The sequence below is a fragment of the Nomascus leucogenys genome, chromosome 21 (genome assembly GCF_006542625.1).
Source record: "Nomascus leucogenys isolate Asia chromosome 21, Asia_NLE_v1, whole genome shotgun sequence".
Classification (NCBI taxonomy): domain Eukaryota; kingdom Metazoa; phylum Chordata; class Mammalia; order Primates; family Hylobatidae; genus Nomascus; species Nomascus leucogenys.
In genome coordinates, this window is record NC_044401.1 from 43,711,123 (window position 1) to 43,728,011 (window position 16,889).

The 16,889-nt window shown below is 47.9% G+C and overlaps 1 protein-coding gene across 1 annotated transcript in view; it reads left to right on the forward strand.

Moving 5' to 3' along the window:
* PDIA5 (protein disulfide isomerase family A member 5) overlaps positions 1–16,889 on the forward strand; it is a 95,142-nt gene that overhangs the window by 60,444 nt on the left and 17,809 nt on the right. Inside the window, exon 11 of the mRNA XM_030801728.1 lies at positions 4,707–4,843. Coding sequence (XP_030657588.1) covers positions 4,707–4,843 — 137 coding nt within the window. The remainder of the gene's footprint in view (positions 1–4,706; positions 4,844–16,889) is intronic.

Sequence of the window (16,889 nt, forward strand, 5' to 3'; positions counted from 1 at the left end):
TGTTTGCATCATGTCTTTTATTTCTTGGAAGCATTCTCACATCTCTGTCCCCATTGGCTACCTCATTTCCAGCCCCCACCTGGGAAGGCTGCTGCCCATTATCATGTGTTCATTGTCTTAACCTGGGCCTTTGCTTTCCTGTTTTCCTTTTTCATTTGATAATAAGCATGTCCTCTCCTCCAGCCAGACACATCTCATTCTGCTTTAGGAGAAGGTCTCAACAAATAGCAATCTCATTTGTCACCAGAGCATAAAATCTGTCTGCTTCCTTTCCCTTCTCTAACCTTTTCTGATTTCAAAACACCCTCATATCTTTTTTGGAAGGATAAGGTTTGTGTGTGTTTTTTTAAGTATTCAGAATTGCTTGCTAACCCTAGACAAAGGGAGCACATCAATGGCGTTTCTGAAACAGGCTATTATCTCCCCGCTGGAGCCTCCTACCCCATCCTCCCACCCCTCTCCTCTCGGCACACCCCATCCTGGCTCCCCCACCCGCATTGCTCTGGCTGGCCTGCACCCCACAGCTGCCTCCAGACTCTGGTCCTGGGTACCCCATCCCCACTTCCTACTTCCCCCCATCCCCCACTGTGGGAGAGAAGGAGCTCTTGTTAATGGCTTTATCCTCTGCAAGAGCTAGCAATGTCATTCTGCTACCAGCTGGCTTAATTTTTTAAAGTCTTTTCTGATTTCAGAGATACTCAACTAAGATAGGCTTATTATAGAAAAACCTAAAAGTGTGGTTAAACAAAAAGTCCTCCCCCACCCTATTGCCCAAAGATAGCATATTGTTATTATTTCCTCTACATAGATCCAGCTCTGCATGTGGGTTTTCCCGGTCCCACGTGGATTAAGCCTTTTCCAGTTTCCCCTCAGATCCTGGTGGGCAGTAGTGACCTCACCTTTCCTGCTTCCCTAGGTTTCTCCATTGGCCCTTAGCTGCTCAGGGCTTCTGTGCAGCCAAGTATACAAAGATGAGGGTGAAGCCAGCCTAGCTAACTCTCCAGATGTCTCTCAAATGCCTAGGAGAGAAGACCTAGGTCCTGCCCTTCAATGCATGACTCTGGTGGTTGGACCAGGGAAGGCTGGCACCAGGTGAGGCAGGGCAGGGAGTCAGCCCCTGGCATCTGAGTGTATGAGGGCTCTGGAGTAGCTGTGCTGATCGTTGCACTGGTATCTTTTGTGTTCCTAATGGCCACATATCTCATTGGCCCCTTGAAACTGTCCCTGGTGAGTTGGGCTAGCAGACAGGTGGAGGGGTGCATAAGCAGTGATCCATTTTGGGCAGGGCCATTTTGGCCTGTGTAGCTTTATACCAACCAGAAGTGAACTGAATTAGCAAACACCAAGTTTTCTGGACTCGTAATGCTTAGGGTTGCATCTTCTCATCTATGGCACATGCATCTCCCTTAGATAAGGGTCTGATTGTGTGACCCTCCCAGTCCTAGAGAGCCTGGGACAATTGCTGTCTCCAAACTGCAGAGCTCATGAAATCAGTCGCATGAAGGCAGATCGGAAGGGAACATACAAGTCATCAAATCTGCCCCAGCAATTCTCCTTTCAATGTTTGCATTTCCTTACTCCCACTGGACTCATTCTGAGGTTCCCCATTCATGCTTGAATGACTCTTATGATTTAGGTGATAAATGATATCTAGGAGCATTTGGGTAGTACTTTATAAGGTTACAAAGCATCTCACATCTATTCTCGGCCTAGCTGAGCCTGAGAGCTAGGTAAAGAAAGGACCACAATGCACTGTCTTGTCACTGTTTTAAGCTGTTTGATTGTGGCTAGTGGAGGAAACAGGACTCAAGCCAGGTCTTCTGACTCCCAGTTTGGCCTTCTTTCCCTCTCCTCTGCTGTAGACAGAACATTCTTATTTACACCAAACGGAAGTTTCTCTGGAGCTTCCACTTGTTAGTGTTGGTTCTTCTCTTCAGGGCCCTAGAAAATAAATCTTAATTTCTTTTCTTAATGCAGTTTGGAATATTTGACGATAGCCACTGTGTTCTCTTGTGTCCTCTCTCTGAATTAAACACTTCCAGTTCCTTAAGCCATTTTTCCCTGAATGAGGGGAATGAGCATTCCCTCATTCAAGGAATGCTCCTGTTCAATGAGCATGTATTGAGTGTCTGCTGTGTATTGGGTGCAGGAGTTAGTAAAGAGGTGAGGGAGAGCCGAGTCTTCAAGGAGCTCATGGCCTGGGGTAGGCAGGGAGTGAAAAGCATCATTCAGTGTTTTGGGTTCAGAATCCCACTCAGTCCCTCTCTTCCCAGTACATCCTCTTACCGTGGTGCCCAGTTCTCCAGTCCTCTCCCAAAAAGAAACTTCCAGTCATCTCCTGGATGGGAGAGGGGAGAGCCCTAGGATCTGACCACTCCAGTGACCACTAAACCTCCTGTTTTCAGCCGCAGGCTGTAGTTCTGCTTCAAGGAGTGGGCCCCTGGGCCCTTCAGAGCCTTGTCTTCTGTGTGGGTGTGGTTCTTGGGCCCCTACTCTGCTTTTTCTGCCCAGAAAGTTTTTTGTTTTTTGTTTTAAAACTCCTGAACTGTTATTTTAGCAGTTTTAGAGTGTATTCGCCTCTGTGTTTAACTAGAAGTTCCTCCGGTTCTTTCCTTCCGGTGCCTGTACTCCTGCAAAATATAGGCTTCTCCATCCTATATTTGTGCACTTGCTGGACTTTTTAAAAATTTGGCTTTTGAGTCAATTACATTCACATAATTCATTTTATTTTTTATTTTTTAATTTTTTTAGATAAGATCTTCCTCTGTCACCCAGGCCAGAGTTGCAGAGGGTACCATCATAGCTCACTGCAGCTTTGAACTCCTGGACTCAAGCGATCCTCCCACCTCAGCCTCCTGAGCTGGGACTACAGGCACAGGCTACCCTGCCCGGCTAATTTTTTTATTTCATATTTTTGTAGAGATGGAGTCTCACTCTGTTGTCCAGGCTGGCAAAATTTTAAGATGCTTAAAAAGAATACATTCAAAAGTCTCACTTTTACTTCTTTCCTCCTTATCCTCCCTCCCATACCCTAGAATTTACAACTTAGACCAGTTTCTTTTATGTTCTTAGAGTGTTTCTTTATGTAGATATTAGCAAATGTGAATAAGTATATTTTATTTCCCCCTTTTTAATGCAAAAGTTAGCAAATTCTAGACTGTTCCATCCATCTCCAGCAGTTTGTCCACATCAGTGCATAGAGAACATCATTCTTTGCAGTTCTCAGCCCTCCCTCGTGTAGATGGACAGCAGTTTACCTAACCCGTCCTTCCAGTCTTCGCTATGACAAATAACCTGCAGTGAATGCCTTCAGATGCACATAATTTTGTATGTGTGCAGGTGTATTGTAAAGATAAATTGCTCTGAAGTGGAATTGGTGGTGTTTTGAGGGGTCAGTAGTTTGATCCCAAGTATAGGAACCTAGATTGCATGATGTTTGTCTAGGACCATTGTCTGGCTGGTGACTCATTCTGAAGCTTGATTTTGTCACCAGTCCCATCTGACTTTGGATATGCATGGACTGAGATTGATTTGCCCTCTCCCTGCCTCCTTCCATTTCTTGGGACCTGGGAGGCTGTGGTGGCCAGTGGGGCCCAGTCAGAAGGGCCAGAGAGGGCTTCTGAAGGCAACATCATACCCAGCTGCAGAGGGAAGGGAGTGGCAGAGTTCCATTGTGTCAGCCACTTCACTCCCTCTGGATTTTCCAGCCCTGGCTGCTGGAACTTTAAAATATTTCCTCCTGTAGGCTCTCAAAGGCGCAGCACAATGGTTGTCTTTTCACATTTGTCATCCTTGACGGTTTTTTCAAAGCTGCAATTAACGTGCTCTGGCAAAGGTAGTTGTGGCAGTAAAGCAGCAGGGAGACTGTGTCACCACCAGCCACCTTGTCCTGAACTTTGGGGCAAGGGAGGGCCCCTGTGAGCCTCCCTCCTCCTAGCAGATGATGACCTAGGAGTGGCACACACAGTCACTCTGCCGAAACAGGCTCCAGAGAGGTCAGGCAGCTGCCTAAGGTTTTGCAGCTGATGAGTGGTAGAGTTGATTTGGCTTCTGGGAGAACTAAATAAGTTGGTTGTTGGCCTCTGGGAAGGATTGGTGATGGAGCGTACACGCTGTCATAGTTAGGATACCCCCAGCCTTACTTCCCTCACTGCGACCTTCCCCTGCACCCCCATGTGGCAGCTTCCCCTTGCATGGCCTAGATCTGATCTTTCTCAGATACCTGGCCTCTCTCTCTCCTCCTCACCCCCTCCTCTCTGTGCCCTCTTCCTCCCCTCCACTGCCCGGTGGGCAGTTTTAAACACGACAGTGAGCTTTTCCAAAGGTCACCATTCACTGTTGCTATTTATTCTTTCCAGTTTGCTGAAAGTTTGAAATAGGCTGAGAAAGCTAACAAGCCCCTAGATTCCCAGGAGGAAGTGAGATTTCTTAGGCTATCTAGAGAGCTGTAGCCAGAAGCCACTGTTTGTAACAGGATATCAGCTAAGTACCTGTCTGGGGCTTTGCGGGGAAGGTGGAGGTGGGCAGGGCCACACCACTCACCCCACAACACCTCCGTGAGGGCAGTTTCTGGTTTGTTAAAGGCTGAGCCCCTGGAGTGGGCCGTCCCAAGCCAGTGCGGAGCTTCGGGTCCAGGGGGCTGGAATTAGAAGGGCTGCCAAGGCCCCAGGGCCTGCTCTGAGCTCTGCCTGTTTTTGGTCTTCCAGTCCACAGCCGCCACAGCCCCAGGTCCCTGAGACTCCCTGGGCAGATGAGGGCGGCTCCGTTTATCACCTGACCGATGAAGACTTTGACCAGTTTGTGAAGGAACACTCCTCTGTCCTCGTCATGTTCCACGCCCCATGTGAGTGGAACTTTGCTCCTGCCCCTCCACTCCCTCCCCTCTCTCAGAGTAGGATGAGCGTGACGCTTTGCAATGTGAACCCAGGAAGCACTTATTTGTTGGATGCCAGGACCCGTGCTAAGCCAGGGGATGCAGTGGTGACAGGCGAGGTCCCCACCCTCACAGTGCACATGGCCTACCTCCCATCGCCATGGAAACAACACAGAAGTCCCAATCAGGCTGCACTTGTCCCTTAGCTAGAGCTCACTGAGGCTCCACTACCCCTAGCTCTGAGCATCTTCCTCCCAGTCAGCATGAATTGGAGAAATTAGGCTGGAAGCACCCTGAGATCTTACCTAGAACAGACTGGGCCTGGAAATAAAATTAGGGCTGATGCCTCATATGGGGGCTCATGCCTATAATCCCAGCACTTTGGGAGATGGAAACTGGAGGATTAAGGCCAGGAGTTCAAGACCAGCCCAGGCCACATAGCAAGACCCCAACTCTACAAACAATAAAAAATTAGCTGGGCATGGTGGTGCACACTTGTAGTCCCAGCAACTCAGGAGGCTGAGGTGGGAGGATTGCTTGAGCCTGGGAGGTTGAGGCTGCAGTGAACTGTGATTGTGCCACTGCACTCCAGCCTGGGTAACCAAACAAGACCCTGTCTCATTAGCCGGGCATGGTGCCGTGCGCCTGTAATCCCAGTTAACTTGGGAGGCTGAGGCAGGAGAATAGCTTGAACCTGGGAGGTAGATGTTGTAGTAAGCCAAGAGTGTGCCACTGCACTCCTTCCTGGGCAGCAGAGAGAGGCTCCGTCTCAAAAAAAAAAGACTCTGTCTCTAAAAACAATTTTTTAATAAAAAAAAAAGATATTATCTAGAGCAGTAATCACCTCTTATCTTACAAGGGGTCGTGGGCTGAGGCCCCAGGAGGGCCTGTGCTTGCCCAGGAGCTGAGAGGTCATAGGGAGGCCAGGCTGGAGCTGCAGATCGCCTAGTATCTAGAATGCCTTCTGTCTGCTTCACCTAGTTGCAGTCTCAGCCTGAAATGACCACAGTGAATCAAGGAAGTAAAATGCTGTAAACACCATCAAACGTGCTTGCGTTAAGGGCTGGAAGGCCTGTGGCTCAGGACATTTTGAAGTACCCCAACAAACCGAAATAGTGGGGCTCAAACTAAAAAGCTGAGTTTATTTTTTATGACTCTATGCTAATGAGAAAAGTAATACATGTACATTTTATCAAGGGATAATATAGGAAAGTATAGAGAAGAAAATTAAAATGCTTCCTGATACTGATTCCCAGAGAAAACCTAGTCTTTCTTTGCACAGTTGTTTGTTTTCTTTACTTTTCTTTTCCTTTTCTTTTCTTTTTTTGACACAGGGTTTCGCTCTGTCACTCAGGCTGGAGTGCAGTGGCACAAACAGCTCACTGCAGCCTCAACCTCCTGGACCCAAGTGATCCTCCCACCTCAGCCTCCTGTGTAGTTGGGACTACAGGTGCACACCACCACACCTGGCTAATTTTTAAATTTTTTGTAGAGACGGGGTCCCACTTTGTTGCCCAGGCTGGTCTGCATTGTTGCTTCTATGCCTGTAGTAAGTACCCAGTCAATGTTAGTTTCTTTCCCGGTCCTGCTTAGAAAGGCCAGGAAGGGAAAGGGTCTTCAGCTTTCCTCTGACCTGTGCCGCCCCAGGGGGGTGCTCTCTGGCACCTGTGGGTTCCAGAGGCAAGGCACTTGCTTCTCTGCCTGGAACTGATGGGACGCTTGTGAGGCCACCTTGCTGGGCTCTCGGCAGGAAAGGCAAATGGCACCCCTCCCCGTTCTGTGTTACCCATCACCATAAGTGATGACTGACCTGGAGACACCATGGGCCCTGCTCCTTTACCCTCTTCCCAGCACTGCTGCCACTCACTTCCCACCTCAGCCTCCCCCGTCTGCCCATTGTCTTTCTTCCCTCTCTCTCCCAACAAGAGCCCATTAGAAACCCTCCACAGATACTTCAGTGGCCTCTCCAACTGATGCCTAAGTTGTCACTAAATAAATGAGCCCAGGGCAGCCACGGTGCTAGGCCCTTTGGGTGATCTCTATTCTGCCACAGGCCACACTGAGATTTACAGCCAGGTTTGCCCCACAGCCCTGTCCCCCAGGAGCTGGGCTGGGCCTCCTGGGCAGGACAGGCCGAGTGTGAGCAGAGGGCTCTGAGAGGGGCATGTCTGTGGTGCTGCTGGTGACAGAGCCTGGACCCAAGGCCAGGAGCAGCCTCTCTTGCTAGCACTTGGCTTCCCCTTTGTAGCGAGGCTTCGTGCCTGACCTCCCTCTGGTCCTCACGGTGGGGCCTCACGTGCAGCCCCAGGCCCAGTTTTCCCACCCTGCAGGCGACAGAGATGCTCTCTGCAAAGGGTGTGTCAGGAGGACACTGGCTGCTGCCACCCGTGGCACCTTTTTGTTTTTCTGTGGCATTCCATATGAGAGAAGTCAGAGTGTGCATGGCTACTCATCTCTTGTCACTGTTTTTTGTCCCTCTCTAGTAACTTCAGATCTGCATTAGCAGGGGAAGGACAAGTTGCCGTGGCACTACCTGAGTAGACATCATTTATATGGGGATGTTTAGGGAGCAAGGGGGGCATCCCAGAGAGGGGTGTTCCTGAGCAGCTCGTCTCTCCTAGGCCCGCGGACACCCATGCAGGTGCTGGGGATCCTGAGCACCCCCTGCCCTTCCTCTCCCCTGTGCTACAGGGCTTCTTGGGGACCACGTGGCTCTACCCTTGCCCACCCCCTGACTCATCGACCCATTTTCCTTGGCAACAGGTCTGAAATGGGATGCTTTCTTTGCCATATCTTGTCTCCAGCAGGTATCTGCACTGCCTTCCAGGAGCCGGGCTGTTCCTGGCAGCAGGTCCCCATCAGACTCAAGATTTTCTGCTGTCATCTTTTTTTTTTAAGCTTTTAACTGTATTTTTGTCTCATTCTCAAAGCAATATATAAACTTTGTAGAAAATCTAGAAGGTATAATAAAATATAAATGATTAAGGAAAGAAACTACCTATAATCCCCATTATCCAGAGGTAATCACTTTTTTTTTTTTTTTTTTTTTTAGTTTTTGGCATCATTCTTGCTAGTCTTTTTCATTTTTTTGTCTTGTTTTTAACTTTTATTTTTTAAAAGAACACACCGTAAAATCAACCTTTTTTTTAATCACATGTATAGATTTGTGTAACTATCATACCATGAGGTACCTTCATGCTGTCATTTTATTTTATTCATTCATTCATTTCTGTTTTTTTCTTTTCTTTTTTTAGAGACAGGGTCTCACTATGTTGCTCAGGCTGGCCTCAAACTCCTGGGCTCAAGTGATCCTTCCACTTCAGCCTCCTGAGTAGCTGGGACTACAGGCACAGGCCACCCCACCTGGCTAATTTTTTGGATTTCTTTTTGTAGAAATGGAGTCTCCCTATGTTGCTCAGGCTGGTCTTGAACTCCTGGGCTCAAGTGATTCTCCTGCCTCAGCCTCCCAAGCAGCTGAGATTATAGGCGTGAGCCACTGCACTTGGCCACTTGTATTTTCTAATTGCACAAATAATTTAAGAATAATATTAACAGCATTCTTGTTATCAGCAGTGCAAGGTTCAAGGGATACCTAAGAATATAGTGCAGTCAGTGAAAATCCCTCACTCCCCACGCCGTGCCCCTGCTCAGGGCTGGTCACCACTCACAGTGGAGGACGGATCCTTCTTTCTCTTTCTGCAGTGCTTCTACCTAAACTACAGGAGGTTGGTTGGTCGGGCATGGTTGCTCACGCCTGTAATCCCAGCACTTTGGGAGGCTGAGGCGGGTGGATCATGAGGTCAGTTCGAGACCAGCCTGGCCAAGATGGTGAAACTCTGTCTCTACTAAAAATACAAAAATTAGCTGGGCGTGGCGGCGCACGCCTATAGTCCCAGCTACTTGGGAGGCTGAGGCAGGAGAATCGCTTGAACCCGGGAGGCAGAGGTTGCAGTGAGCCGAGATCATGCCATTGCACTTCAGCCTGGGCGACAAGACAAAACAAAACAAAACAGGGGGTTGGGTTTTTTTGTTTTTGTTTTTTAACATAAGTAGGACCACTTCCTATCCATTTTTCTGTGATTTGCTTTTTTTAACTTGTCAATAGGTCTCAAAGATATTTTCATGTAAATGTAGATATTGGCACATAAATCTACCTCAATCTTTTTAACCATTGAATAATGTTTTATAATTTGGACATGCCAGAAATTTTAAACAACTCCCCTGTTGATAGGCATTGTATTTATCTCCAGTTTTTCACTATTCAAACAATACAATGAGCATTGGTAAACATATATAATTGGGAACATGTGTAAATATTTTTGATTAATTCCTAAAAGTTAATTTCCTTGGCCCTGGGGTAAGTAAGCTTGAGCTTTGGCAGATGCTACCAAATTGCCCTACAGAAAGGTTTTCCCAAACCCAGTGGGTGACAGAGCCTTTGTCCTTGCAGCCATGGATACTATCTGCCTTTTATATTTCCGCTAAGCTTGGCAAAACAACAACTTGTCTGCAGCTATCTGACCTCTAGGGAAGCTGGACATCTTTTCATGTGATAATCAGCTTTTCATGTTTCTTCCGTGGACCACCTATTCATACGCTTTGCCCATTTTTCTGCTAGGTCTTTTTATTTATTTGTCTTTTTATTCTTGACCTAGAACTCTACAATTATAGATATTAATCTTTATCTGTTTTCTGTGTTTTCCATGTTCCGTTAGTCTGTTTCTTGCTCTAATTTTGTTTATGGTGCCTTTCATTGTACAAAGCTTTACATCCTTTGTAGCTGAGTAATAGCTATTATATTTATTGGTCACTGATCACACTTACTATGGATCAGGCGTTGTTCTAGGTATTTTCCATATTTTAACAGATTTAGTCTTCATAAAAAATTCTGTGAATTTGATGTCATGATTAATTATTCTCATTTTATAAGTAAGGAAGGGGAAACACCAAGAGGTCAAGAAACATGCCAAAGGTCACATAGCCAAAAAGTACAGCCGGGATGAAATCCCAGGCTGTCCCAGAGGCCACAGCGTAACCACTGAGCCATTCTGCAAGTCTGCCTTCTCCCATCCTGACCTCTGGGACTTGTGGGTTGTTTAGGAAATTCTCCCTTAGGATATAAAAATAGTGCCTTATATTTTGTTATAATGTTTTTATTTTTTAATTTCTTTCTTTAATTCATCTCTATTTTTCATTTGTCTATTGTGCCAGGTGGGAGGAAGGGATTTGATTTTCTTTCTTCCTTTTTTTTTTTTTTTTTTTTTTTTTGAGACAGGGTCTCACTCTGTCACCCAGGCTGGAATGCAGTGGCATAATCATAGCTCACTGCAATTTCAAACTCCTGGGTTCAAGTGATCCTCCTGCCTCAGCCTCCTAAGTAGCTAGGACTACAGGCACACACTACCACACCTGGCTAATATTTAAAATTTTTATAGCAGTGGAGTCTCACTCTGTTGCCCAAGCTGGTTTCAAACTCCTGACCTCAAGCAATCTTCCTGCCTTGACCTCCCAAAGTTCTAGGATTATAAGCATGAGCCACTGCATCTGGCCCTAATTTTATTTATTTAAGTCTTTTCTATGCATCTTTTTCCTTTTCATATTCCCCTTAACATTATCTTGTAGGTATTTTATATGTTATTAAAAATGCTTTTTTTTACGTGCTTTTTGTGGCCACATGATATTTTGCTGTAGAATATAATGACACTGTAAATTGGTTAACTAGCATCATAATGTTGAAGGTTTGAGTTGTTTACCATATTTCCCATTATAAATCATGCTGCAAAGAACATTTTAATGCATAAATATTTGTCTACATGTCTGATTGTTTCCTTAGGATAGGAACCTGGAAGTAAAATTTTAAAGTCTTGTTTATCCACATTTTGCACTAACGTAAAGGAAAAAACAAACTCTTTGCATAAGAAGAGGGGTCGTGTGATGAACAGAGGCATCTGTGAGTGTGTGAGTCTGCCCCAAGATGCCTGTAACTGTCAAGGAGTCCACTTTGGTGTTTATGCATTTGGAAGCCTTAAAAGAGCTCTGAGGTCTCTGTAGGCCCCTCCATGTCCATATTTCTGCTGGCATTTGTAGGAAACCCTCCCTCCCTGGCATGCCCCAAGCCAAATTCCAAGCAAGGCAGGAACCAGGCTCTTCTAGAGGCCCAAGTACTACCCCAGTACCCTGGCTGCCAGGGAGCTTTACAGATTAATCTGGTCCCCTGGGAAATTCTGGTTCCAGCATCCAGGAAAGCCCTATGGCTGGCCTGTAATAAAATCATAAGTATAATTGAATTTAATGAAATCCAGAGGAATCCGAGGGCTTGGGGTTGACAGGAGGCCAACATTCCCACAGCCAGAAAAGAGCATGATCAAGGAGTTGATGTGCAGACCTCTATGCCAGATCACGGAAATTGGAGTAAGTGCACTTACACAGATGATAAAAGCCCAACAAGGAAGTTTAGTAATAAAACTTAATGGCCTCTCAAATCACAATCAGGACACGAAATGCAGTGGGCCGGAGTCCTGCTCCCCGCTTGTAACCCTCCTCTTCCAGCTGTCCCACAGCCAGGGACATCATGAAGGCCAGGCCCAGGGGGCTGCTGCTCAGGTCACAGCCAGCTCTATCCATCACCTGTGGCTCCCTAAGACAGGAGGGTGTCAGGGAGGGAGGTGTTTGCTCAGCCAGACCTTTCTCCTCCTCTGGGCCTGGCCAGGCTCCTCATCTTAAACTCTGTTTGCAGAAGTTTATTGCTTAGCCTTAGTGTCTTATTCAGGGTCAGAGGGAATTGATGCTAGAATTGAAAACCTTAACAATATCAAGAGAATTCTAGGGTATGTATGGGAAACTTTAGAACAGCATCCTTAGATGTTAGAGATTTTGGGAGACATTTTTTCTCCTAGTGAGGTGCAGAGGAGGCGCAAAGATGGTAGTGGGGAGGGGAGGAGAGGGGATGTGCACAGTAACCAGCTTGGTTGCCAGCTCTACTAATTAGAGGTGTTTAGTCAAATTAACGACTATTTGAGTGCAAGCCATGACCCTTGCCCATAAAGAATTTAGTCCTGCCAAACCTTGTGTGCACAGGTGTAAACCTAACAACCTAACAAGTCATGAGGCTAATTCATTCAGAAAGTGTGTGGAGCAGCGTGGTCAGTACCAGGAATATGGTGGCCAATTAGACAAGACAGCTGAGCCCCTGCCTGCACATACAGAGCCTCTATTCCAGTTGAGGGGATGGGCAGGGAACAAGTGAGCAGATTACTCCAGCTGCTTTGAGTACAATTAAGAAAACAAAACAGGATATTGGGAGAGAGCATGATAGTATGAGGCACCTTTGGGATAGGTGGTCAGGGAGGGTCTCCTAGAAGGTGAAATTTGAGTGGAAGCCTGAGTGGCTGATGTAAAGGGGTGAGCCGCACATAGACCTGGGGGAAGATGTTGGTATGTATGCTCCAGGTGGCGGAAAGAACATGTTCCAGGGTCCTGGGGTATAAATGAGCTTGGTGTGATGGGAGAAGAGAAGGAGAGCCAGAGGCTGCAGTGGAAGTGACCTGAGTTGAGGTTGAAGGTAGGCAGGACTCAGATTGTGTGGGGTCTGTAGCCATGGTAAGTTTGGATTTGAATCTACCTGTGATAGGAAGCCACTGGAAAGTTTTAAGCAAAGGGATTTGATCTGATTGATGTTTTGAAAATATACCCCGGCTGCCTTTAAATATCAGAAGACAGCAATATCACAGTCACAAAGCAACACAAAATTAAATGCCATAGAAATATCTGAATAAGAAGTATTTTGTAATTAGACGAGAAACAGATCATTCGATGGGGCTACAGTGAACTGGGAAGACTCAAAGCAGGGGCCAGAACAAAGGTAGGATTGCGAGGGGTTGTCCAGGGTGGATGTTGCCTGTGGAGAGGTCCTATCCATCAGGGCAGGGGCTGGGAGGAAGAGGTGGCAGGTGGTGATGGCCCTGGGGGATTTGTCACTTTGTCTTCCAGAGCCACAATTTCTGGCACTGTAAAACGGACCTACTGAGCTGTGTCATGTGTCTGGTGGGGCTGCTGTGATAAGAGTGTGGAAGCCCAGCACAGACAGTGAGTGCTTTCCTTATAGAGGTGGGGAATTCTGGGAGCTGAGGCTGAAGTCCAGGAGACAGCCATGTGTGTGAGCTGCAGAAACTGGAGGTCTCCTGGTATTGACCCCAGCTGGCTTCCCATGTCTGTAGCAGACATTGCAAGGTGGTCACACCTCCTCTACCCAGTGAGCCAGTTCTCGGACTCAGCCTCTGTCTCAGGCCCACTGCTGATGGAAGCTGGCAGGTGGAATGAAACCCACTTGCCACCCTAACAGGGCAGTGGCGTCAAAAGCCTGGAGCCTGATAAAGGGATGAAGTAAACCTCCCTACCAGCACACAGTGAATTCTCATCTTCAGGAGTCCTGCCACATCAACTGGGTCACTTTAGAAAGAAACAGTGGTTCTCAGTGAATGGCAATGGCTGGCTTTTCTTTGTCTTCCCTCCCCCGATTCCTACTGCAGTCCCACTGTCCATCTTGACCATGGGCCCTGCCAGCAGCTGGCCTGACAGCACCATCCATATCATGGAGGATATGGGGAGAGTGGTCAAGGGAGCCTCTCTTTCCTGCCTCTCCCATTTCCCATGGAGGCCACCCAGGGCCTCACATCTGCATTTCCTGAGGCCTCCCCGTGTGTCCTCCACTATGTGCTGCTGGGCTGAGTCAGTCTGTCTCAGGGCAGTGGACCTTTGGGGACTTTGCATGGACCACTCACGTCTCTCCAGAGCAGGTTGAACTCTCGGGTGATGGACTCACAGCCACAGGAAAGTCTCTGAGCTTCCTTCTCCTGCAGTTTGTTCATGCAGAGTGAGCCTCCTCACTCTGCCCCAGTCAGGGGAGGTCAGCCTGAGAGCAGGAGAGTGGGGGGCTCACCTTGGACAGGTGCAGGGAGCAGCAGCCTGGGGGTGCCCCAGGGGCAGGGAGATCCCTTTAAGAGCTGTAGAACTTTTTCATCCTGACCATGGCCTCAAAGGATGGTTTACTCCACTCTATTTTAGTGAGAAACAAAAAAATAATTTTTTAATCTTAATATACCTCATATTAAGTCAGTAGAATCTTCTGCAGATTATTCCATTTACTCCTGACGTGTGGGCCAGTGTGGAAAGACATCTGAGCCTGGGCCCCTGTGCATCAGCTCTCTGTGTTCTTCCGCTTCGCCTCCCATTGGAAAGTGATTGGCTTGTAGTCCGGTGGCCTCCTTTGTCCTGGGCTCCTAACCCCAGTTCTGTGAGCAAGTTCAGGGAGTCCAGGATCCCTCTGGAATTGTACATACATGTGGAGTATATGCGTCAGTGTAGGGAAGGGGAGGAGAGGCTTTTGTGACAATCTCAAGAATGTCAGTGCCCGGGAGGCGCAGACTCCTGCCCCAGCTCTCCCTGGTCCCTCTTGGAGTTCTTCTTCCTGTCACTGCTGAGGTGGGGGCTGCTGCATAGAGGGAGCAGCCTGCCTGCTGTCCCCACTGGATCGCGGGCTGCACGTGTCCCATTGGGAGCAGGCTCAGGGAAATACAAATAGCACTGCATGCTTTTATGTTTCAGGTTCATCCTATTAAATGGGCTTTTGTGGTTGCCCCTGGGAATCTGCATGTAATCGGTGTATAAAATTGTTTCTGTGGGGAAAACAAACAGCCAACTTACCAAAACAACCGTTTTGTGACTGGATTATTTAGGTAACACATGGCTTGTGATGATGCTAAATGTTCACTTCTGGAAAGTGATATTCTTGTCATTCAAAATAATGATGACCTTGATACCTCTACAGCTCATGATGGGGGGATCCCAAGTGGGGTCTAGTTAGACTGTGAACACCCAAAGTCGTCTAACCCTGTGTGCATTTTTCTGGAAGAAGGGTTTGCCACTTTGATCATGATCTCCACAATGTCTGACTGCAGGGGACATTAAGATATCTGCTGTGGAGAACCAGGCCAGGAACAGCCAGGCTGCCCTGCCCAGCCCAGGGGCTGCCTCTGGAGGACTGAGCTCAGCAGTCCCAGAGGAGCCCTTAGGAGCACTTTTGGGGCTGTGTGCCTTGCTCAGCCCTGGCAGCAGAATTCTGCACTGCTGAATTGAGCATGGGGACGTCCTCATTTCTCTGAGGCTGCCCCTGCCCTCCTGACTGGGCCCTCTGTCCTCTGTCTCTAACTTGCCCCCATGTGTCCTTTGATCTGCCACCTTCAGGAGGTCTTCTCAAGACCCTGGTCACCCCAGGAGTTGTCTACTAATTATTTAATTAGGTCTCTTCTTGCTGACCAGTAAATATTTATCGTGTATCTATTAAATGGTGATCCTTTTGCTTCAGGGGGAGGTACAAGGTAAAATAACCTCAGGTCCCACCTTTAGAGTGTCACCATCTGGGGCCGGGCACCGTGGCTCGCGCCTGTAATCTTAGCACTTTGGGAGGCTGAGGTGGGTGGATCATGAGGTCAGGAGATCGAGACCATTCTGGCTAACACAGTGAAACCCTGTCTCTACTAAAAATACAAAAAATTAGCTGGGCGTGGTGGCACACGCCTGTAGTCCCAGCTACTCAGGAAGCTGAGGCAGGAGAATCACTTGAACCCAGGAGGCAGAGGTTGCAGTGAGCTGACATCACACGCCACTGTACTCCAGCCTGGGTGACAAAGTGAGACTCCATCTCAAAAAAAAAAAAAAGAGCCACTGTCTGGTACCTAGAGCCCAGCATGATGAGTGTGTAGTGTGGGTACAATATGTAATAGGGCTGCAAGCAGCTGCCGGCTCCCCTGGGGCTGCCAGGGCAGGTGAGGGGTGCTCTTCCTCTGGTTCATCCCTTGAAGGCATCATGTGTGCCACTATATTCCCCTCTGGACCAAAGACCATGGTCCTCTCTGTCATTGTCCTGGAAGATTCTAAGGGCTGATGCCTTTTCTACCCTTTCTTCTGCATCATAGCCCAACAGGAGTAGGGAGCTCCCTAGATAATGGCAGCAGAGGTGCCTGTATACTTCTTCTTGTGGAGCCTCCCAGTTGAGGGTTAGCAGTGTCTGTCTTCCTTGGATCCACCTGGGAAGAGCCGACATGTTGGTGTGGCTAAGCACTGTAGCCACTCCCTGGGCTGCATTCCATGAGGGTCAGTGCCCTTGACCGAGTCATGTCTCTAGTGCTCTGTCCAGAGGAGGAGCTTGACAACACTGCCTGGGAGCTCAAGGATCAGTTTGGTTTTCTGTTATCAGTTAAGTGGGGAGTAGCCACTCCGGGGTCCCTTGTCCCTGGGAGGGACAGGGTGAGGATGAGCTGAGGAAGCCAGGTATAGGCAGGAGTGAAATGGAGAGATTAAGAACGAGACAGGTTCATGTCTCACCTGGAGCTGAGTTCTGCAGAAATGGCCTTGGAGGAGGAGACAGGAGCTTTCATCCCTGTTGGGTGCTCAGCTGGAGGCAGGAAAGCCGATTCCATAACTCAGTGGGAGGTCTCCTCTGATTATACTGTTTGACTTTCTGTCTTGCTTTCTTCTTGTCTTTCTTTTTCCTAACAATCAGTAGTAGAATTATAGTTTTCTCAGCTCCCACACAGTAGCACACCCCTGAGAAGGTTGAGTCACGACCTGTCATCCACTGATCCTGGTTAATGCATGGTCCCCGCACAGGCAGGCTCACCTTCTGAGCAGCCTCCAGCCTGAGGCAGTCTGCAGACCCCTCACCTCCCAGTCCCTCCAGCATCAGAGGCCAGAAAGTACTCTTTCTATTAAAATGAAAACAATGTACAAATGTCGAGGTCTGTCATCTACACAAAGTGCTTACTTTCTTTTTAATGCATCAAATTTTATTATTTCTGACATCTTACTGTGTTCATGTGGCTGTAAGAAAAGGATGGAGCAGGCCGGGTGCGGTGGCTCACGCCTGTAATCCCGGCATTTTGGGAGGCCGAGGTGGGTGGATCACGAGGTCAGGAGATAGAGACCATCCTGGCTAACACAGTGAAACCCCATCTCTATT